The 23802-nt window shown below is 47.8% G+C and overlaps 2 protein-coding genes across 5 annotated transcripts in view; both read left to right on the top strand.

The window, feature by feature from the left end:
- AP2B1 (adaptor related protein complex 2 subunit beta 1) overlaps positions 1-5992 on the top strand; it is a 99940-nt gene extending 93948 nt beyond the window's left edge. For all 3 annotated transcript variants that reach the window (XM_016124174.2, XM_016124313.2, XM_016124232.2), the window contains 2 exons: positions 588-742; positions 5528-5992. In XM_016124174.2, the coding sequence (XP_015979660.1) occupies positions 588-742; positions 5528-5602 (230 nt within the window). In that variant the 3' untranslated portion in view covers positions 5603-5992. The remainder of the gene's footprint in view (positions 1-587; positions 743-5527) is intronic.
- Positions 5993-12834: 6842 nt separating this feature from the next.
- On the top strand, positions 12835-23673 carry RASL10B (RAS like family 10 member B). Of its 2 annotated transcripts, XM_016124049.2 has the most exons (4): positions 12835-13055; positions 15930-16292; positions 20305-20429; positions 21191-23673. In XM_016124049.2, the coding sequence occupies exons 2-4, from the start codon at positions 16077-16079 to the stop codon at positions 21459-21461; spliced, it is 612 nt and encodes a 203-aa protein (XP_015979535.1). In that variant the 5' UTR covers positions 12835-13055; positions 15930-16076; the 3' UTR covers positions 21462-23673. The 2 variants fall into 2 exon arrangements, with proteins under 2 accessions (XP_015979535.1, XP_036079336.1); XM_036223443.1 differs by lacking the exon at positions 12835-13055 and having other exon boundaries at positions 13197-16292.
- Positions 23674-23802: the final 129 nt, after the last annotated feature.

Below are 23802 nucleotides of genomic sequence, written 5' to 3' on the forward strand. Positions count from 1 at the left end.
TAAGGAATAATTTGCCTACTTTTTAAAAAAATCTTAAATATCCAAGTTAATAGATTTGACTTACAAGATTTTTGCAACTCTGCTTTTTTCCAATCCTAGCAGTTGAGGCCAGGGTGGCTCACAGTGAAGTAGTAGCAACTCAGGAAGTGGTGTGTGGATTTGATCATCAGTCTGTGGATCTCTGTGACTCTGGGACCAGTGTTCCAGAAGTCAGTACCAACATGACAGTCACTGTGGTACACCCACATACCCATTTCTGTCTTTGTTCTCTTCAAAGCATTTAACCTTTCTAGCACCTAGTTTAAGATTACCAACTCCTTTGACACCCACTGTAAATCTCCACAGGTTAATTCTTAACACTAATGCTTAGTTGCATCTTATTCTGTTTCTGTCCTGGAATGTGATAGGCAGGTACTTCAAGAGCCACTCTCTCATCCTTTGCTGTTATGGAAGAAGAGCTTTCTGGAATGTATGTGTGTATGCTTATGGAACGGTACTTTTTAGGGGACTTTAGCACACATGGCCTGTAGGGGTGGCATAAGAGAATTAGCATGCATTTGTTTGATATTTTGAATCTGTGTTTCTAGACACTGTTTCCAGCAAGTTACAAAACAACAATGTTTATACTATTGCCAAGAGGAATGTGGAAGGGCAGGACATGCTGTACCAATCCCTGAAGCTCACTAATGGCATTTGGATCTTGGCTGAGTTACGTATCCAGCCAGGAAACCCCAATTACACGGTAAGACCTTTCTCAGAATGGGTGAGATGGATTGGAGGACGGAGGTAAGAGCCCTTTCATTTTTTCTTAGCACCCTGCAAAGACCTGAAGGAGGTGCTTCAGACCCCAGATGCCCAAAACAAGCAGTCAAATAAACAGGTCCTTATTTGCCTCTTTGGAAGACCTCTCTGTGGTGTCTGCCCCATCCCATAGGCATGGTGCCTCTGGCAGCAAGGAGTGCCTCAGACTCCCCCTGGTATATATATAGTTGCTTGCAAAACTTGGCAACTTTATCAGTATCGATTAATACTTATCTAGCCTGTCTGTGCATGTGATACTATAACAGGCTGCTAAGAGGATTTTTACATAGTTAATTTCAAGAAGGCCTTCTTTCCTGCTTTTTCATAAGGATATTAGAGTCATAGGCACATGAACCTTTTTTTAATATTGTTTGTCCTGAAATGTTTGTTACTAAAGGTAAGCCAAAATGGAACACACTTTTAGCAGCCTGTAAGGGAACTTTAGTTTGGAAGACTTCCTTCAGTACTACAATGGACCGAAATTTAAATTCTAGCAGTATTTTTAGGACAGGAGCAAATTGCCTTTTTAAGCAACAAAGATTTTTACCCTAGGCACTGGGCATTCATTTGCTACTGTAAAATGTGATCTCCCAGTAGGATGCTGCTTGTCATTTGTATTTTGTAAAGTAACAGAAAAACCACTTGGGCTGGGGGAGTATCTTATTCCTCCATTATGTTGGAGGTTTTTGTAGGCTGTTTTGAAGGAGGGTACCAGAAAGTGACAGGAGAATAAGATTCAGTATTGAATAACTCTGAGGAAGATGAGTAGTCAGTAGATTAAGGGAGCTTTTTAGCCATTTAGCTAAGAAAATTCTGTGAACCCATTCCTTAATCTTAACAGCCAAGTCTGTTTTCATTAGCATATATCAAGGGAATAGTACCACTCAGAAATGAAAATTCTTGGCATTTTCCCCACTAGTTCTCTCCCTTGAAGTAAGCTAGACGAGCGTGTGTGTGAGCCGCTGAGTCCTATCAGACTGGATTTTGCAAGCACTTGTGAACTGGGGAGCTTCAGGCTTTCCCCATAAAGTATACACTCTTCCCACTCACTTCCCGTCCCACCAGTCTTATCTTTTTGGAAAGAAACTGCTCTGTCATTTACCTTGAGTTCTCCAAGAAAGGAAAACCCCTCTGTGTTGTTCCTGGAGGGTCAAATTCTCACTGTAAAATCAAGATCTTGTAAAATAACTCCACTTACTACTTTCCTAGAAATTTTTTTTGGCAGGGGGCGGGGCTGTCTTTTGTTTTTTATCATCCTTTTTTTTGTTGTTGTATACAGTCTTCCATCTCAGCTAAGTTATTAAAAAAAAAAAAAAACATGGTTATCCCTAGTTTGTGGATAAGGAAACCAAGGTTAAGAATTATTAGTGATTTATTCAAGATTATGTTATTTGTTGATAAGTAAGTTATGCTTAGAATTCAGGTTATTTCTTAATACTTCCTACCGTGTTCTTTTCTATTCATTATAAAGATAATGAGAATTCTTAGAAGAACCTCTTGGTATCACTGTCTTAAACATAGTTTAAGTTAAAAATAAAGATTTAATTTTTTATTTTGAAATAATCTGACTCACAAAAAGTTCTTTAAATGGTAGAGTTCTCATGTGTCTTCACTCAGTTTCTCTATTGATAACATCTTACATACACATTGTATATTTTCAAACAGGAAATCGATATTGATAAAATGCTGTAGACTATAGACCTTACTTAGATTTTGCCAGTTTTTACATTACTTTGTTGTTGTTGAGTGTTCAGTACCATGAAATCTTATCACATGTATGGATTTGTGTAACTACCACCATTGTCAAGACACAAAACTATTCCATCATTGCAAAAATTTCCCTTTGGCTATCTCGTTATACTTAGACCCTCATCCCAGCCCTAACCCCTTGCCAACCACTGATATGGTCACCATTACAATAGTTATGTCATTTTGAGAATGTTATGTAAATTAAATTTATACAGCATGTAACATTTTCAGATTTTTTTTTTCTAACTACTATTGACATCCAGGTTACTACATGCATCAATAGTTTATTTTCTCAAGTAGTAATCCACAATATGGATGTATAGTAGTTTATTCATTCATTTATGGAAGGACATTTTCTCCCATATGTATTTTTTTTTAATTTTATTTTGAGATAATTGTAGATTTGCATGCAGTTGTAACAGCCCCATGAGATCTAGTTCTCATGGTGTCCTCTTACAGCCACAGCCACCTCCCTCCCTGTATTTGTAAGTGGTAAATTTCTTTATATTCCTTTACCCTCTTTCCTATTTTCCATCCATCTGGTGACTGGGTTCCTACTGCCCACAAAACCATTTACATTTTCCATCAGTCTGACACAGGCCTAATCCATTCCCCTAAATTGTGCTCCAGATGTCACAGTCACTCAGATCCATTTCTTTTCCTCCATCACCCTAAACACCCATTATACTGTTGATCTGATTTCAGCTAGGTATTGAGGAGGAAAGAAATCTGATTGAGCTAGTACTAATGCACAAGGACTAATGGTCCCTTAGTCACCTAAAAGAGAATGATAAATCACTCTTCCGTCTTCCTTACTGTATTTCGTGAAGAAGGTATGTTTATCTGTAAAGATGAGGCTATATCTAATTAGCTGCATATCACCTGGAAAGGTAACTTGTCCCAGGTGAAGAAATGTGTGTTCTAGACTATAAACCAGACATGAATGTGTAAGTCTTTGGCTTACTTAGGCAAGAGAGATGACTCTTCTTCCCTTGGTGGGTCAGTCTATGGGTGATATTCCTGAATGGCTGATATTAAAGTTATGCAGGCTAGCATTTCAAATGTTAAAATGCTGGTAAGGCCTTTTTTCCTTTAAGAATCATATAAAATAAGACCCAGAGCCCTAGCTATATTTTGTAAATCAGATTATTTAGCTTCTTTGTTATGTATCCTTTTTACTTCAGGATTTAGCAAAAAAAAAAATTTTTTTAATAATTCATTCTAGCTTGTCTTAGCTGCACTAGTTTGCAAAGAAAGGAATGGGTTTAAATCTAAGCCTGACCCTTGGTTAAAGGCTGGGATAGCTTGGGGGATTGGCAGGGGTGAGAGATGGAGGGTGATGTAAGAGTCCTAAAAAAGAGTCTTCCTCCTTTTCTCTCAGAGTCCAAGCTTGGTCAGTCCCATGACCTCCCCCTACCCCCACCTCCTTAGTTCCAACCTTTGCAGTTTGGGCTTCTGTCGAAGAAGGCAACATTTCCTTACCAATCATGAACAAAAAATGAACCTCCAGCTAGTAGAACTTCGAGTATTGTTACAAAGATGTGAAAACATACTGGACAGTATTTAGGGAGAGAAAAAGTACCCTTTCATACACCTCTTCAGTCTGGGAGTTAGTTCCTTTAGGTTGTTCTTCCTCTTTTTAGCTTCCTCCTCTTTTCTGAACCCACATGTTGTTCCACGAGAATTTTCCACCGCATCGACAGTGGAGAGGCTCTGGATGAAGGGGTACAGAATCGCCTCTATAGGGGCTTTGAAAGTCAGGGAATGCCTATAGCTGCAACTTTGACCAAAGTATGGAGCTGTTTTCTATGCGTATTTATATTCTTAAATTAGTTGTTGTTTACATTTATCAGAATTGTTCTCCTGATTAATGTTAAGCAGCAATTTTGGAAATGCCTTAGAGACCTAATGTTAAAGCTGTAAATAGAGCTTGATATTCTTCTGTTTGATTTCTGGGGGTTTTCTTTGCATTTTAAAATTTTCATTTTAAGTTTTAAGGATGTGAGCATTTTTTCAAGAAATTCAAGATTAACCAATATCTTCAGATTTTTCCCAAAAATAGTCTCACCTTGTGTGTTTAGCTCATCCTCTAATTCTTTAGAGTCTCTAATAAGAAGTAATCTAAAATCTCATGGTAACATATTGTTAAAGACAACTTTTGTTGATCTGTCTTAATAAATAAGAGCAATGGGTCAGTAATACGAAAAGCAAATACAAAATTTTCTGGTTCTAAATGTAAACTGAATGCTTCCACTCTTAAATTATTAGTAATATTTTGCCTAGTCTAATACAATTAAGAATTCCAAATCTGGGTTTAAGTTTTGTGCTTATTGACCTACTAAGTGAAAATATGAGTGTTCAACATTGAAATCTTGTAAATATTTTGATTTGGTAATTGTTAGGCTAGAAGAAGCGGGGGTAATAGAGAAGTAGAGTGCTTATCAGAAGTACGCGATATGCCCATCTAAAGAGGAAGAAAATAAAAGATGAAGCTGATGGCATGAATTGCTGTCCAGTTATACTAAGTAAATGTCTTTTTGTGTTAATGCTTGTTTTCCCTCCATGACTGTATATGGTTTTCTCAGTATAATATAAAAAGGCACTACCTTGGACTTGCCTAGCTTATAGTTTTATTTTACTTGATGGTATATCCTCTTGAATTGGGACTGAGAATACCATCCTTGTTGGTCTGAAAAATAGAGGCAGACAGCTGAAATGACCACCAACAAGTTAAGGGTTTAGCCCTTCCGCTTTCATTTGGGAATAATCTCTACAACTCTTAGCAAAGCAGTGGAGCACCTATTTTACAGTCAGAGACTTCGATGGTTTTAGTATGGATTATTTCCTAATCTTATAGACCCACGTAGAATGTAAATGGAAACACAGCACAACTTGACATTGATTAAATTGAAATTCTAAAACCCACAGTACCTAATGTTGGTCTCCATGATAATCTTTCTTCTTTTTCTCCCAACAGCTGTCGCTGAAATGTAGAGCTCCTGAAGTCTCTCAGTATATCTATCAGGTCTATGACAGCATTTTGAAAAACTAATAGACTGGTCCAGTGCCCTCTGGCCACCTTGTGATCGGTGCAAGCCAAGAACTCTTAACTGGAAGAAATTGTATTGCCATGTAGAATCTGAACCTAAATATACTGAGGCCACCCACCAAGGTAGTGATTAGTATAACCTGTGCTAACATTAGGGCACAACCTGTTGGATAGTTTTAGCTTCCTGTGAACGTTTGTAACCACTGCTTTAATCACTTCCCACCTCTTGCCACCTGCTGCTGCTATCTGTCCTTACTTGTGGGCATCTCCATACTGTGCCAGTGGCTGGCATTTTTGAGTGTAGTTTGATATTTTGTAATTGAGAGCTCATTTCAAAGCAGAAAAAAAAAACAAAAAATATTAAAGCAAGGAAAAGTGTCACTGAAACATAAACTGCACTTTATTGTTTTATATTTTTGTACATATGAGAAATTGAGGGAACAGTGTAACTGCTAGAAAGTGTTAAAACCACTGACCATCGTTAACTGCACAGCCCTGGAGGAAGAGACACAGTTGCTCGCCCACCTTGTCAGGGGTTTTCCTATGTGTGGAAACCTTGTCCCTACTCATTGGAATTTTCACGTTTTTTTTTCCCCCTTCCAAACTCCTTTTCCTTGTGATTTCCCCTGCCCCATATTATCATCTCATTTGATTGCTCTGCGGTTGGGAATGATGGTCTTCCTTGAATGTGATTTCGGGTGCAGGTATAAGTTCTGACAGCACCAAAGCTGAGAAAAACAAGAACTTACTACATTCCTTTCCCCTCATCTGACTGAATAATAACACTATTATGGAATTTGAATAGAGATGTGGGGAACAAGAACCAAAATGCCCTCTCTGTATCTCCCGCCCTCTATTTAACTTAATTCTCAGGTCCAATTCAGATCTAAAATCATAGTTTTAGAATTGAAACAGACTTTAAGTCAAAGTTATCCAATCCTGCTTTTCTAAAAAGGAAAAGGGTAAAAGGCAAAAAGGGTTTTATTGCCTGAGGCCTGCTAGCCTTTAAGTAGCAGAGCTGGGGGACTGGGTCTCCTAAATCCTCACCAATGTTGTTTTCACTACAGTCGTGTCTCATTATTATTTTTTTCCTCCATGCCTTTCTCTTGCCTTTTCTGTGCCTGCTTCTTTGTGGCTTTTGTCGTATACTGATTTTGGTACTCCGTTCATTGGCATCAGGTGGCAGCAGAGTGTCTTCTCAGTCACTTGAAGGTAAATCCAGATGCCAGAATGAAGGAGTGGCTATGTTTCCCATATAGTCCTCAAGCTGAGCTGTAGTTTTGGAGGCCACCAGGGTGGGCGCAGAGATGAAGTGAGCTTAGAGATGTCACAGATTTTATTTATCCCTTCAGCTCTCTGATCTGCTTTTTACTGTTACTAAGGCTCCTAGACGATTGAGGTCATCTCAGACACTCAAGCCGTTCTTGTCATCTCTCAAAAGATTGGGAGATGTAAAATCAGGGCCCTCAACACTTTGGGTATGATTTGTCAATGAATGAATGCTTCATGCCCAAGACACCAACCCGTTTTAACAGTGTTCATACTGTTTCATCTGTGAGCACTTGTTGCATTGCCTGGAGCCCAGTATTTAGGGTCCACGATGAAGATTGCTTCTCAGCTTCCCCTGAGAATCAGAGGTACTTCAGGGTCCAAAGGTCTCGTGTTGGACTTACACCGATGAGTGAGTCCAAGAGCAGAAAATGTAGAAAACAAGAGCAGAAATTGCCCCCCAGCTCTTTTACGTCTGAAATGACCCTGATTCATACCACTTGCAAAGCTTGGGGGAATGGATCCCCCAAAGCAGTTTCTTAAACCTTGAGAATCTCCAAGAGAAAAATTACTGGGGAAAAGGAACTATGTCCTGCACTCAACACCCCCCGGGCACCTGGAGATTAGGAAGTAACACAGGATTATGTGTGGGAGGTGAGTACATTGGTGGTGTGTGGGGTGGAAAAGCAGGCTGATAGAAAGTTCCCTGTTTGGGACATCATTCATAGAGTCGGTTGGATACAAGCAGTGAAGATTCACACTATAAACAGTGTTCTCATCTCAAAGCAAACTGTAGCTCCAGAAGGAGGAGTGTGTGTCAGGGTAAGCAGACAGAAACAATTTTGTATCAGGATATGTCCTTCCGCCCCTGAAACTAGGCTTCTCTCAGCCTCCCAGCAGTGGTGGGTGATGACCAAGCCAAACCGGGAACTCTGCGCTCTGTGGAGACGCTGCCTCCTTGTGCTCCCAGCACTGAGGGAGGTTATTCTGCTCTTCGGAAAAGGACCTCTCTCCTGAAGAAACAGAACCTGTTGCCTCCACCACAGCTTCCCTTTTGGCCCATTTCAAACTTGGCCGAATGGGGGAAACAGAATGGAGATTGCCCTACGTTCCCCTCTCCTCTGCCTCAGTATGTCTTTGTAATGTCAGCTGGTGTCATACAAAGGGCAAGGGAAGCACACACAACCAGAACTCTTGCTGGTCAGAGATTCCCTGAGTGTCTGTCCTCGCCCGAGCTTGTTCAGTGTGTCAGTGTCGCAGAGCTTGGGACTTGAGAGAAATGGGGAGGGGGGAGGGGTAAGTGTTGCCCTAAGAATGCTTATCATTCTTTTGTTCTTGGGATCTGTTCTTGGGGAGGGTGGGAATTGGGAGAAGCTTGACCTTGTGTCTTCCTCAATAAACTCATTTACACAAAATTAAGTTTGTGATACACATACTTTGTTCTCAGAACTGATGGTCCAGGGGAAGGATGGGACATTCATAATCACCCTGTTAGAACTTTTCTTTTGGCTGCCCTAGCCCTCCCAGGGATTTAGCCAGATGAAAAATGAAGACTGACAGGAAGAATCCCATATGTGGGTCACCATGTCTCCATTTCTTGGAGGCTCCTGCTAACCAAACTGCATTCCACCACCACCACAGGCATCTCAAGCAGGGAATGCTCAGAGCTAATCCATCTTCCCTGGCAGATCCGCTGCTCGGGCCCCAGGCACATGGTCCCATGGGCTGAAGGAGCATAGCAGAGCTTCTCATCACTTTCCTGTTATTCAGGACATTTCACTAATCTCTCAATTTATAAAAGGCTTTCAGATCTGGTCTCAGGGCCTGCATGTTCCCCAGTGAATAGGATTAATGCTGCTCTAAAGCAAGCTTTCCAAGGAGTTCAAGACATCACCTGCATTTGTGTTGCTGGGAGCACAGGACACAAGTGTCAAGACAGAGGTTCTGGCCCTGGGTTCCGATGTGCAGGCACCCTCTGTAGCCTCCCACAATCTGGAGTGGAGGGATCCAACACTAAGATGCCCTTGGACTAGACCCTGAATCTCTTCAATCCAGTGAGTGAAGGTAGGGGCAGTGCTCAGTGCTTAGGTACTCAGTAACTGCTTTTAATACTTGGACCCAAACACCAAGAATGAATGGCAGCTAGGAGCCTTTTGGATGTCTCTGTTTTGCAGGGCAGCACTTAGCCCCAGCTGTGATAGGCATGACACTTGGGGAGGAGTGGGGTCAGGGTGGTCTTTGTTAAAATTCAGGATCAACGATATGAAGAGGTATGGGCCTTACTGAGCTCTAATTGGGCTTGCCAGCTAAGCATCTCAGTTTGGGCCAAAAGAATCCTTAGGGCAGAAGGTCTCAACTCTTGGGTGCACATTAAAATATCACCTGAGAGCTTTCATAGAGGGCTGATGATTCTGCTCAGGCAGACTAAGGTAGGGGAGTTGGGAATCTGCATTTTAAAAAATTCTAGGTGCCTCTAATGTTCAGTAGGGGCTGAGAATCACTGCCAAAGAGACTCACACCTGTTTGCCTACTTCCTCCACGGAGATGCTCATGTTCTTGTGGCAGTAGAAAAATGGCAAAGCACTTTTATGCCCATGATATCTGTTCATCCCATGAATTGGGCATTATCCCCATTTTTTTCAGGAGAGATGTGGCAAAGCCTTGTTTCTCACTCTGTTCTTACCACCACCTCTGGATTTCCCCTTCGTTCCACCAAAGGTTTCCTAATAGGCTCTCCCTCCCCTCTGCACTTGGCCAGCAGGCCAATGACCAATAGCCAGTAGCCAGTGTTGCTAAGCTCCCAAGATAGCAGTATGTTCCATCTCCAAAAGCAGGACACACTGGCCCCAGACTGCACGATCCTCTGCCCCCAGAGTGGCAACTAGGAAATACTGAGATCTCAAGTATGTTCTTTCTGAGGCCAGAAAACAGCTGAGGACTCCCAGGTTTGAGCCTTCTTACTCGTACCTCATGCGTTGATGCTTTTTCTGATTTTGCTAGGACCCAGATTTCTTTTTCTCTGCCACCCCCAGCTCCAGGAGGCAAAAGCCCGTTTATTTTAATACCTGGTATGGCACTTGGGAAAGATCACACCTCCCCCGTTACCCATTTCTATCTCCTGAACACTAATCCTAGAATCCCAACCAGCCCCCAGACATGTAATTAGCAACAAGGATGTTTCTTGAAAAGTTTCAAACTTGCCATCTCAGTTTCTCATTTAGCTTTTGCCCCACCATCCTTGATGCCAACAAGGGGAAGACTAATTTAGAGGCTGGCGAGACACAGATGGACCTCATTTCCAGAGGTAGCCTTAGGAAACAGGCTTGCCCCAACCCTCTGGGACTGAGAGAACACCACTCATTCCCACTGTGTAGTTGATAGAGAATGATGTGCAAATCTAGCTTGTCGCTTCCCTTGTTTCGTTCACTTGCATCTCCACATAGTCGAGGCTTCAGGATCTGGCCTAAAAGCCTCTGGAAGCTAGTCCGGTCCTTATCTATGACAGCAGGGGCAGAGTAGGCAGGTTTGGGTCTTTGTCCTTTCTGTCCCGCTCCATGTCTGGGCCTCAGATGCCAAAGTGGGGCCAACACATCTGCTTCCCTGAGCCTGAGATTGCACGGTAGCTGTACAGCATCCTCAGCTGAACCAGAGCCACTTGTGGCTCAAGGTCTGACGGACCCAAGGACAAGACCTCTCAAACTCTCACCAAGGCAATCCTAATGATAGAAGCGAATTAACAGGCCCCTGAGTGTTCCTTCTTAGCCCGAAGTGACAATCCAAAATGACTTAAGCAAATCTTAAATTCAGGCAAATTTTGCATATTATGTTACTAATGTGGCTGTTTGTTTCTTATATAAAAGTAAATATTTAAATGACCTACCACTGGATGGGAGACCACCTAGGAATACCAGGTGCTGTAGGCTTTAATAAAAATAAAAAGAATGAATGAATGAATGAATGACCTACCACTGAAGGCCAGTATGTGGCCCCATAATTAACCTGTAGCTTTGTGTTCCACTAGTATTGCTAAATTGAGAAGCTTCTGAGAAGCCTAGATCCAAAGTGTGAGTGTAAGCATTGCACGATTTCTTATTTCCACTCCACCTTGGCCTGAAATAGAATCAGAATAGAAGGTCTTGGCCTGGGGGAGTAGACATAAAGCCGAGGGTCCTCAGGCAGGATAAGGATTAAAATTTTTCAGATACAATGGAGGGGTAGATTGTGCCCTGGACAATTTCATCAACTTAGGAGGTGCTCAGTGACCGCTGTGATCCCACGGGGCCAGTAAATCTGCTTTCCCCACAAAAATGGCACTCCATGAGGAAGCCCTATCCTTCTCATCCCTGTATTTGCTTCTAGCTGCTGCCCTGACCTTTCTCCCACCCAATCCCCCTGGGATCCCACCCAAAATAAATGGAAATTTTCCTAAGGTGGTGTTCAAGCTCCTCTATGAATGGCAGTGTGTCTCTAAAAAAGAAAAAATAAAGGCCACACACTGAAACTTACTACCTGCCAGGTACTATGTTAAGGGCTTTACACACTGTAGCCCATTTATGCTGTAGGGATCACATCTCCGTTTTACAAACAAGGCAAGAGAGTTTCAAGAGTTCGAGTAACTTGCCTTCAGTCCCATGGTAAGTGGTAGGGCCAGGATTTGAATCCCGATCTGATTCTGAACCCTGACTCATAACCACTATGTTTTCTGTCTAGACAAAGAGGGAGAGAGAGCAATTGAGAAGGTCCCCAAAATGCAGAGCCCATAGGGAGGAGGACTACTGGGTTCGGGGAGGGAACAGGAGCCCACAAGTAATAGAAAGTCATAGTGAGGGATGCTGGATCCCAGGGTTAAAAACGGGAGACCTTTCAGAGCTTCCTCCTCTTCCTCCTCCCTGCCCTCCAGGCATCTAAACTACAACTCTGACAAGGTTGCTGCCCTACTTAAAGACCCTTCAGTGCCTTCCTATCCAGCACAGGGCTCAATCCAAACTCCTTTCCCAGCAATCAAAGCCCTTGTGACCTCACCTCAACCAACTTCTTGGCCTCTTCTCTGCCCCTGGAACACCTGTCTGGTTCCTGCACTTACTTTCACACATCTGTAATTGCTACCAACTTCCCTCATCTACAGTCCTCCTCTTCCACAACATCTCTCACCCTGCCACCCTAAGTCTTCTTCTTTCAAGGCTTCTTCTTTGCCTCCACTATCTCTTCTCACTAGTTGGTCCACTCCCTCTGCCTTCCCCCAGAACCTCGACTTGGCTGTGTGCCTGCGTTCAGTCTCCTGCTTTGGACTGTGAGCACCATTCCCATCTCGTCCACAGCTGCTCAGCTGTCAGCAGCAGCCCAGCTAGGGACTCCTGATCTCCATATTCCACATTTTGCAGTTCAATAAGACAAATTACTCAGTCTCTCGCAGGCTCAGCTGTCTCATCTGTGAAAGGGGAGTAACACTCTACATCAGAGAATTGTAAGGATGAAATTGAGGACGCAGGCAAAGCTCAAAGCTCATCTGACACATAGGGTATGCTCAATAAATGTTAGCTATTGATGATGAATAACACTGATAACGAATGTTTTAGAATAAATACACACGTGATTCTGCTCTCAACCGCCGGTATCTCCCAGTATCGAGAGGAGAGGAGAGCAATAGTCTTAAGGGTGTGGAAGTCATTCATTGGCAGGAGATCAGCTTTGCTCCGAGCTGGTCTGGTCCAAGAGTGAAGAAAAAGGCATTAGGCCCTCTCTAGTCCCTTTCTCTCTCCTCTCCAGGTTAGAGCTAAAAATGTCGCAGGGAGAGTCCGGAGTCACGTGAAGATCGCAGCTGGGTTTTAAAGAACTAAACTTGTCAAGGGCCGTCCAAGTGAACGTGTCAGGCTCAGGGACCCAGCGGAATGCCAGCCGGGCACCCCCCCACCCCCGCCCCGCCCCGCGCTCCCTCCTCCTCCTCCTTCCTTCCAGCGCCAGCGGGCGGCGCGCTCCGGAGGGAGAGCAGGGGCTGGAAGTGCCTACCCCCTCGGCGCACGCACCTGCCCCCCGTGCCTGCCTCTGAACCCGCCCCGACTGGGCAGCCGGGGGCGCCCCCACCTTCCTCCCCCCGGGCCGGGGAGCCGGGGGGCAGCGCCGGAGCCCGGGGGGAGCGCGGCCCCGCCGGCCGGTCGGCCAGGGCTGGGGGCGGCTAGGACGGCCCAGGGTAAGCAGTGACAGCGGGGGACGCGGGCGGGGCCGGGCTGGGTCGGGCCGGGGGCGGCTTGGGGTCGGTGGAGGTGAGGAGGGAACGGCCGGGGCGACAAGGACCAGGGCGAGGAGGGAGGAGGGGGCCGGCAGGCTGGCGGGGGAAGCCGCTCGAGGCGGCCACGTGAGAGCTGGAGCAGGGTTGGAGGTGGTGGGGGTTGCCTGCTAGATGCTGGAAGCGGAGAGCAGGCTGGGCTCCGGCATTCCCCCCCTCCAAACTCCTACCAATCAGGTCATGGGGAGCCCAGCATCCTTCGACGCCCCCACCCACTCACTCCCACATGAACGTGGTGGGGACAAACAGCTGGCAGACGTGTGACTTGGTGCACGGGACTAAAAGGACCCACCCTTAGTCTGGGGCAGGGACTCAGGTGTCCGGGCTAAGGGGTGGGAAAAATAAACTGGCTTTGGCCCCTGTATGTGTCCCCCAGTCTCTTGCCTGGGCGCTGTCTGCAGACTCACTGCAGAGCGCAGGCCTTGGGGAGGGACTGCTCAGGGGCTGGGCCCTGCTTCTCCAAACAGCCCCCTTTCACCCTCACCCATCCAGGACATTGCCCAAGACTTAGACCCAGGACCCCTGCCTGGGAAGAGGGAGGGGGTACGGGTCACCTCTAGGTCATGGACAGGGCCACACTTGGGCCTGGTGAGTTCCAGGAAGCTGGCCCCAGCCTAGGGGCCTCTCTTGCACAGCTCTCTGGTTCCAGCACTGTGCCTCGCTTTTATTTCCCTGTTATTCTCCAAAAAGGACTGGTTTCTGGGCAGGGAGTTTAGTGTCCAGGAGAATATGCTGGTAGGGTACATCCTAGATATTTCTAAGTTGCCATATCCAGAGGGAGGCAGGGGACCCATCTTTGATTCCTTGCCCTCTCTCTTCCTCCCCTAGAATGCCCCCCTCCCCACCTGCTTGTGCTGGTTATATAATTAACCCAGCTGAGGCTCTCTGCCAAGCTGACAAGTGTCCAGGGATGCCCGAGGGGCCGAGGGCCTGGAGGGGTTTATGGGGAAGAGAGACTGGTACTCTCTCAGTTGGGAGCTCATATAAGTAGATAAGCACCTGTTGAGGAGAGGACACTGCGTGGGGCAGGAAGAAGATTGGGGTCCTAGTCTTAGTTGACAGCTCAACTGGCTATGTGGTTTTCATTTCCCCAGGTCTCTGTTTTTTGGCTTTTGTTTTTATCTTCAGTAAAATGGGGAGAAGACACACACACACACACACACACACACACACACACACACAACATGTGAGCAACAGTGGATAGCGATCCATACCAGGATTGCTAAGAGATTTCATTATGATCGTGAAAAACTATAGATGAAGGAAGGGCCCCTGCACATACATAACAGTGGCCACTCTTTATTGAACGCCTGCTCTGTGCCAGGCACTGGGTTTGACTTGCACAACCTCACCACACCCTGTGAATTTCGTTGCCTGAGGTCACACTTGAGGTGAGTGACAGAGCCAGGAATCCAACCCCGGTGGGTTTCACTCCAAATCCTGCCCTTTATTTACTATGCTGTCTCTATATGTACCCGGTGGATTGGGTCCTCTGAACCAGGACAGACTGAGGGACATTCTGTGAACTGTGCATATATGGAAAGAACATGCATCCACACAGGAAACATACATACAGGCTGAAAAGCATGGCCCTCTTGGAATCCAGCAAACCCATCTGCCTTGAACCCATTTAGCAGGCACTGGTATCACCCTTCCTGGGATAGTTCCTCAGACAAGTCTCAGTACTAGCCTCCCTGGTCACCATCCTCAACAGAAGAAGAAGACACCTAGCTAAGAGACTTATGTAGATTATCTCCAAAGTAGGGGCTATTGACCCTACTTTAACATATGTGCAGAGCACAGCTCAGGTTGGCCAGGTGGGAAACATACTCAAGCTCTAAATTCACTGAAACTGAGCAAGCAAGGAGCTAATGAGTCCATAGCAAGGTCCAACTCCGTAGCAGCCCTTTCCTGGCTGCTAGCACACCTGCTGTGTGCCAGGCCCTCTGAACCCCGGGAGTTTGCCAGGGAACCAGACACAGACCTTTGCCAGTAAGCATTCACCAGCTAGAATCACTAAACTTGGTATTTGGAAGTACTGTGACGTAGAAAGAAGAGCAGCTGCCATTCCCAGCTGTGCGACTGGATATACTTCTCATTCGGAGTCTTCTCCCAAAAGTGGGAATACCTATGCTAGTCCTTAGGGATGTTGTATTCCCTGAGGATAACCTGTGCTAACAGAGCAAGTGCTCAACAACAAGTGTTGCCCTCCAGAGCCAGGCAGTCATTTAGTCCAGGGGTTCTCAATGGGGGCATTAGGAAATGTGGGGAGGGCATTTGGGGTCATCAGGGTGATGAGAGGCTGCTACTGCTGCTGGCAGATACCTCCTGGCAGCCGGGGATGTAAAATCTCCTGCTCGATTCCCTCCACAGAATGCCAGGAATACCATCACTGAGACACACTGGCCTAGTCTCACCCCTGAGGACGAGGAGACCCAGACTCTGAGGAGTCATTGGCTTGTCCCAGGCTCTGTGGGGAAGCTGGGCTCTAGAGCTCTTTCCACTCTGTTCTGCAGCCTGCCTCAGTCAGCCAAGAGTCAGGTCATAATACAAATCAGGAGAGATTGATTCCCTTTAGTGTGAGATCAGGAAAAAATGAAGACGCAAGGGTGGAGAGGCTCTCAATAGATGAGACAGGGGCTTGGGCATTCCGAGAGGGGAAGGGAAGGCATTCCCAGACGCAGTAACAGCTTCAGCAAAGGCCCTGCCTGAGGTGGAAAAGTGCAGGATGTGCCCAGGGAAAAGCTGGCCCACTAAGCCCACCTCTTGTCCCCACAGTCCAGGTGGAGGCCGCAGAGGGCCCAGGGCGAGCAGGGGCAGCAATGGTTGGTCCTGACGGTGGCTGAGCCCCCAGCCCCTGGAATATGCAGCCCGGGGGAGCCCCAGGCAGCGGTGAGGACGCGGTGGCGGCGCGGGAGGGGAGGCATGGTCTCCACCTACCGGGTGGCCGTGCTGGGGGCGCGAGGCGTGGGGAAGAGTGCCATCGTGCGCCAGTTCCTGTACAACGAGTTCAGCGAGGTCTGCGTGCCCACCACCGCCCGCCGCCTCTACCTACCTGCTGTCGTTATGAACGGCCACGTGCACGACCTCCAGATCCTCGACTTCCCGCCCATCAGCGCCTTCCCTGTCAACACACTGCAGGTAGGAGGGGCCACAGGGACAAGGGGGCGGGGCGTGGGGCAGTGGAGGGGTATGGAAGAGGCTGGACTCCGGCCCTCTCCAGGCTCTGACCCTGTTGCCAGGCCTCCACCACTGGCTTTGAGAGCTCTGTGCTGCACCATGGCTCAGACCAAGAATCGATTCACTTGTGCACTAGTTTATTCAATAAATATTTGATGACCGTTTAATTTGTGCCAGGCCTTGCGGTGGGCACCGGGGTATAACAATATGTAGAAGGGACAGCAGAAGAAAATGCCAGGACCTGGGAAAAGTGTGTTCTCAGAGACAGGTCTCTTGTCCAAAAGCCTTTTCTCTTAAGTGAGGCTCTGTCCCCGATTTCAGGGCTGGCCCACTGGGCACCTTTCCTGTGTCAGAGTCAGATGCTCCCAGTGCCCTGGCTTACAGTGCTCCTTCCCCAAGCCTGCAGGACCAGGTCTTTCTTCTCTCTAACTCTGGCTTGGGGGGAGGGGCGGTGGGGGAAGCGAGCCCTTAGACATGTTTGCTCGCTGAAGGCAGCCCCTAACCAGTGTGCAGAGGTTTTTCCCCGAAGGATAAGGCACAGTGGTGGAGATAGGAAGGCAAGGGCCACAGCTTGGCCAGTAGTAATTGTGCAAATCCAGCAACCTCTCAGGCAGGGCTGGTGTCTGGTGAGGGGCTCAGGCTCAGCACTGTCTCAGTAACCCCTGGGCAGGAGGGCCTTGGCCCAGCCTCAGAGACACTTGTTTCTTCCAAGTTAGGTGCAGGAGGTCAGCACCAAAGACAAAACCCTGATCCACAGATCTGCACCTTGAAAACAGTGAGGACAGGGCAGTGGGTCTGAGGGTCAGGGTTTTCTAATTCCCCTCCAAAGGAGATTTTAACAGTAGCCTGAACAGATACACAGATCTTGTTCCAGTCCTGCATTCTGTGTATTTTGAGCTTTGTGTGTTTTTCACGTTTTGTCATGTATTTATTTTTAGTTTTCATTTGATTTCAGTTTCAGTATAGGTAACAATATAAAAGTTCAAACGTGGTAAAAAGGTACACCCCGAGAAATCTCAGTCTTACCCTGATTCTTGCCCCACTCTCTATAGCCATTCTCATTTTTTTTAAACTCATACTTCCAGTGTTTCTTTAAACAAATAAAATGTATTTTTATTCCATTCCCTTTCTCCCATTAAAAATAATAATAAAATGTTCTGTACCTTGTTTATTTGACTTAACATTATAACTTGGAGATCTTTCCATGTCAGTGTCTAGTTGTCTTCGTTCTTTTTCCACAAATGTGCTGTATTCCATTGGGGAGACGTACTATGGAGTCCCCTCTTATTGAACAAGTGGGTTGTTTCCAGTCTTTCACTGTTTCAAATAATGCCACAATGAGTAGCCTTGTACATAGTCCAAAGTCTTTTTGTATAAAGGGAGCCATATCTGTGGGATGGATTTCTGGAAATGACATTGCTTAGATCAAAGGGCAAATGCAACTGGAGTTTGGAAGGTGTCAGAATCCCCTCCCCTTCTATAAAGCGGCACATTTTGTGTTCTCGTGAGCAGCGTACATGAGTGCCTTTTCCCCCACAGCCTTGCCATTAGAGCGTATTGTCAAACTTTAGGATTTTTGACAATCCGATGGATGAAATATGATAGTCTCAGTGTAGTTTTTATTTGCATCTCTGATTATGAGTGAGGCTGAGAGCATCTTTTCATATGTTTAAGGGCCTTTGTATTTTTTTTTTCCTGACAGTTCTTAATGACCTATGCCTACCTTTCTATTGGATTGTTGGCCTTTCTTTTTCTTCCTGATTGACCCTGAGTTTTGGACTCTCAGGGACATCTAAGACTTCACTCCTGAAGCACAGATAAGAGAGTTTGAGCAGAAAAGTCCTAAGAGGGGACCCAGGAAGTCTCAAAGATCAAATATACAACACAATAATCTTGATAGCACCATCTAAGAATAAAAATACATTATTTCCCAATGCCAGGTGAAATCCAGCCCAGGAGAGTAGGGTTTCCTGAGTCAGAGGCTCAGTTGTTCCTTCTGCAGACCCCTCTCCTATCAAAGAAGGAATCTGAGCTTAGAGGGTGTATGCAACCCACCAAAGGAATGAGCAGCAAATGCATGGTTGAGACCAGGAGGCTGAACCTCCCTCAGCTCCTGTGTCCTTAGAACTAGACTCAGTCTCCATTGCTCCTTCTTTGTCTTGACACAGCCCCAAGATAGTCCTTTACAATCTGGAACCCTGCATAGAGCAAGCTGGAAGGAAAGCTGAGCTTTCTTGCTTCCTCCTTTCAGTCATGGGTGAAGGGACAAGCCAGCCAAGCAGGAGCCTTCCTCCTCTTCCTTTTAGGAACCCCCAGAGAGTTGGTGGGAGGCAGCCTAGAGGCCCTCTTGAGGAGATGGCATGTTGTGGGAGAAGTAGGGCTGTCACCCTTGAAGGCTGGCAGTTGTTCCCACAGCAGAGAGCTGGAAGAGGGTGGGAGCCTCTCTGTCTGTTTCCCCCATCCCTCTCACTTCGCACTGATCTCTGCTCCTTGTGTGGGATGGGGGAGAACCACGTACACGTGTGGGTCCCAAGGAGGTTACTGTGTCCAGTGAAATGGAATCTTCCCTGGCCTGAGAAGCCAGTTAGTGGTTTCCTACAGTTTTAGATATGTCCTTAGCATCTTCCTCCTGCACCAAAGTTAAAACTCAGCACAAAGAAAAGATGCCACATCATCCCCCTGGGGGAAATCCACTGCAGCAGTTTCTAAGCCTTTGAGTTGGGAAGAGCTTTTCTGGAGTCAGACTTAACTCTCCATCACTGCCACCGAAGTCTTTTCCCTTTTGTTCCTTCTCTGAGGTGGAGAACCAGCTGTAGTCCTCCTTCATGCCTGGTCCCTGCCCCGGCTCAACTTACAAGCTGGCAAAAGAGACATGCTTACACCTCCTTCTCATTTTTTGGCCTGGCCCCTAAAGAGAAGACCAAGGTTCCCCTTGTTCTTGAAGGCGTCTACCTCCCCCAACTTCAGGGACCCCCTTCTTTCCACACACTGGCTGCCTTCAAATGCTCTTGTGGTTACCATCTGCTGGCAAGTTAATTAGCTAGTTAATTCTTAAGGAACCTTCTCTTTAGTACATTCAGACTTTCCAGGGGTCTATTCATCTTTAGCTACAGCTAAAGAATTTGCCACAAGCGTTCGGGTAGTTCCATTTTCCTGGAGCTGTCCTAGGGCCCTGCTCTACTTCAGCCCCCATTTTGCATCCAGTTTCAGTCTTTTTCTCCTCAGGCCTTCTCTTTCTCAATCCTAGGACAGGGTGGAACATACAGAAGGGGCACATCAGGTAGCAGTCTAAGGGCAGCATTACAGGCAGGAGTTGCAGCGATCTCAGCAATGACCAGGTGGGGTTCAGAACCATGGAGAGCTCACCAGGTTAGGTAGTACAGTTAGTTAAGGAGACTGCTAGGAGCCAACCCGATGCATGGAGAACTGTATGTGAAAATGAGGCAGGTCTGACTCTGGCCCTCTCAAGAGCTCACGGCAGAAATGAGGAGCTAGGGATGGAAATAGCACTAACAAAGGTATAATCACAGGAGATGAAGGGAGTAGTCCCCTGCTTGCAGGAAGGCCTCTTGGGGGAGGAGGCATTTGAGCTGACTCTTGTAAGATAGGATGTCAACAGGTCTAGGCTCTTAGAGGCACTTAATATATGTACTCGAACAAAGATAGGTAGGATAGATGGATTGGGGGACAAAATGAGACGAGGAAGATCTCATCTCCAGACGTACACAGGACAGTGCAATGGCCCTGGAGATCAGACAGTGTGATCTGCCCTATCCTGGCTTGGGGGTAGGGAAGACACAGCACTGAGCTCCTCCATTTTGCCCTGGACCTGGCCTCCTGGGGATGGGTGGGTGTGAAAGACTTGGGTTGCAGTGGCAGGGGAGTGTGCTGTTGTTCTATGGCTGGAGGTGTCTGGAGGCAGAGGGAGCCCTTATGGCTGCTCTGACCTTGTCACTGACTGGGGTTGTTTCAGGAATGGGCAGATGCCTGCTGCAGGGGACTCCGGAGTGTCCACGCCTACATCCTGGTCTACGACATCTGCTGCTTTGACAGCTTTGAGTACGTCAAGACCATCCGCCAGCAGATCCTAGAGACAAGGTGAGGGCCTGGGATACAGTCCATTGCCACCTCAGTGGATGTCCCAGTGCTAGCTAGTTCCCATGAAAAGGGTGCAGTGGGAGATCCAGATAAGTACCCTCTGGTTCCCCCACATGCACTCAAACACGCATGCACAACATTTTTCTGGCCCCATTTCTGTTAACTCATTTTAGGACCTATGAGGTGGCTAGTCTAGTACACTGGTGAAGAGCAGGGGTTCCCAGAACGAGACTGCCAGGGCTACTCAGCTGCATGACTTTATTTTGTTTATTATTATTATTATTATTATTATTATTTTTAATCCCCACCCCCATTTCCACCCCTGACCTACGGATGGATGCCGTCTCCCCTTAAGACCTGGATTTCTGAAGGCGAGGCTTTTCCTCCCATGCGCTCCTGCTGGCTGTGCACCCAGGGTCTGGCTCGCCCAGGGTATGGGCGTGGCTCTACTGGGGGTGGAGCCCAGGACCTTCGGGGACCTTCTGCGTGTAAAGCAGACGTGCTAACCACTACTCTATGGAGCCACCCCCGTATGACTTTAGACAAGGAAATGTGTAAACCTCAGGTTCTTCTATAAAATGGGGATAACAATAGTACCCATCTTTTGGACCGTGGGGATTAGAGACTATACCTCTAGAGTTTAGCGCTGCACCTAAACAGACCTATGTTAGTACTATTATTGACCAGACACAACCTGCCGTCATTGATGTCCAGTGATTGTGAGACTGGCAGAGTTCTGAGATTCCCACCTCACTCCACAGGGTGATCGGCACCTCGGAAACGCCCATCATCATCGTGGGCAATAAGCGGGATCTGCAGCGCGGACGCGTGATCCCACGCTGGAACGTGTCACACCTGGTGCGCAAGACCTGGAAGTGTGGCTACGTGGAGTGCTCGGCCAAGTACAACTGGCATATCCTGCTGCTCTTCAGCGAGCTGCTCAAGAGTGTTGGCTGCGCCCGCTGCAAGCACGTGCACGCCGCCCTGCGCTTCCAGGGCGCGCTGCGCCGCAACCGCTGCGCCATCATGTGACACGCGCCCGCTCCGCCCGCCCTGCCCGCCCCAAGGGCTGGCTGCAGCCCCGAAGGCCCCCAGCGGCTTTCCCACAGGACTGCGGGGTTTGAGCCGGGAGCGGCAGCAATATAACTCTGATGGTCCGGGCTTGAAACGCCCCCGCAGCCACCCACCTATGTGAGAGGCAGAGGGCGAGAGGGAGTCTCCCCATAAATGCCCATTCCGCCCCTGTCTCCTGCATCTGTCTTCCTGGGACGGCCGCCTTTTAGTGCTGTAGTTAGTGCAGTACCCGGCCCGGCCCCAAGAGGCGCCATAGCCTTTTGGGATTTGGGGTGAGCGTGAGGAATGGAGGGTGGGGGTGGGGAGGTGCTGCCTTGGCTGGGCCCCACCCATCTACTCCAGAGTGTGTCTGTCATTGCGCCATGTCTTCCTTTCCCTTGTCCATATGTCTGCCCACCTGTCTGTTGGTCCTTAGCTGTCTTATCCACCCTCAGGTCCCCCTCCCTGCCCCCAGCTCCGTTCACAGGGCTCTCATTTCGTCCATCCCCTTGTCGGAAATCCAGGCAGCTTCTTTGTGAGGCCAGCCTTCTGACTGTCAGCACCACCGGCACAGGACAGAGAGATGCGGGTGGCCCAAGGACCACAATTGGGTCCAAGGGTTGAGGTCCCAGATCTGTCAGGGGGAGAAGGCCGAGGTTTCTCCTCTCCAGGGAGACCTCCCCACCCAGCGGCCCCTAGAGACACAACAACCTACCTTCCAGCCTTAACTAGATGGTCCGTCCCTGCCGGGTGCCCCTCACCCCCTTCCTGACCCCGAAGCCAGATCACCCCCTGGGTTAAAACTTTTTTTCTTGACAGTGTGGAGAGGGAGTCCCTCAAAGTATATATTTATTTCCATGATGCCAGGTTCCATCCCTCTATTCCCTCCTGCATTGGGTGGTCTACCAGACTGGGAGATGCTGGTTTTGAGAAGCTGTGGTGAGCAGGCTGTTTTCCAGGGTGCAGGATGGGGGGTCAGGTTGTGCCAATGAAGAGTCTCTCTCCCCATTCCACCCCAATATGATGCTCCAGACTCTGCCTGCTCAAAACTCAGATTATCCTGATTGGTCTGGGGGAAGGATAGAGCCAGAAAAAGAATTATGGAGACCCCTGTGCTTGGGGGAGATATGCCCACATCCCCACCCCCAGATGGATGCCCTCAGGATCTATGCCTCTTTGTCTCCAAACCAGTTGGCCCTATATCCTGACTCCCTCCGCCCCATTTTCTCCGGCTACCTGGCCGGGTTTCTACCTCTCGTCACTGGAGCTGATCACTGTCAGTTTTGTACCGATTTAGAAATAACAAAAATAATGAAGTACCAGGAGCCGCCTAAGGGATTCCTGGAGGACTTGGACGGCAAAAGAAATGCTATATGTCCCCTGCTCCTGGCCAAGTCCTCCTTGAGACTGAGTAAGAGGAGAGCAAGGTCCCTTGTCAGAAGAGGAGCAGATAGAACAAACCAGCCTCGACCTAGCCAAGCTGCATTGTATAGACCAGGTAATCAGGTGGCCCAGAGCAGTGATGGAGAGGAGTCTGGAGGAGGAGTTGTGGGTGAGGAGTTTATTGTTCAGATCAAGTGAGAGAAAAGCTATGAATTCCCCAGCTGATTCTCTCCACCCACCAGGGTAGCTCAGCCCTACAGTGACCGCCCTGACCTTGGGCAGTCCAATATTCCTGGGTTATAGTCCCTGCCGTGCTGCATGACTTTGGGCAAGTGACCTGCCTGCCCTCTCTGAGCCTCCCTCTGAAACAGAGGAGGTGGCTCCCCTTCCCCACACTGTGGTTGGGAGGGTAAGAAAGAGGGCCTGCCCCCTTCATCCCCTGCATCCCGCCCCCTGGGTCACCTAGGGGACAGGGGCAGGGATAGCAGCATCTCACCTGCCCCATCACCATCACCACCCCCTCCAGCTCTGAGGCACCTGAGGTGGGGGTAGGGGACCCAGGCCTCTGGCTGCCCCTGTGGGAGCCATAGGAATGTATCGCCTGGCTGGCCCTCCTCACCCCCTCCGCTTCACCCCAGGTCTTTGATTTCTATTTTCTCCACCCTCATTCTGAGTCTCCGTCCTTCTCCCTGCCTCCCCCCCCCACCCAGGGTTTCCCACCACAGGGTCTGGAAGTGTGTGTGACACCCATTGCGCTGTGATCGGAAGTCAGATTAAAAATCAGGGAGTGTTTTCCCTCGTTTCTGTACCACAGTGTCGGCTCCGTTCCTACAGTGGGAGGGAAGGCGCGTCCTACAGGGTCTGCTAAGCTCTGCCAGGTAAGGAGTATGGGGGTGATGAGGTGGCCAAGTCCCAAAACCCAGGTAAACCAGAAGAA

Source organism: Rousettus aegyptiacus, unplaced genomic scaffold (genome assembly GCF_014176215.1).
Source record: "Rousettus aegyptiacus isolate mRouAeg1 unplaced genomic scaffold, mRouAeg1.p scaffold_m13_p_6, whole genome shotgun sequence".
NCBI lineage: Eukaryota > Metazoa > Chordata > Mammalia > Chiroptera > Pteropodidae > Rousettus > Rousettus aegyptiacus.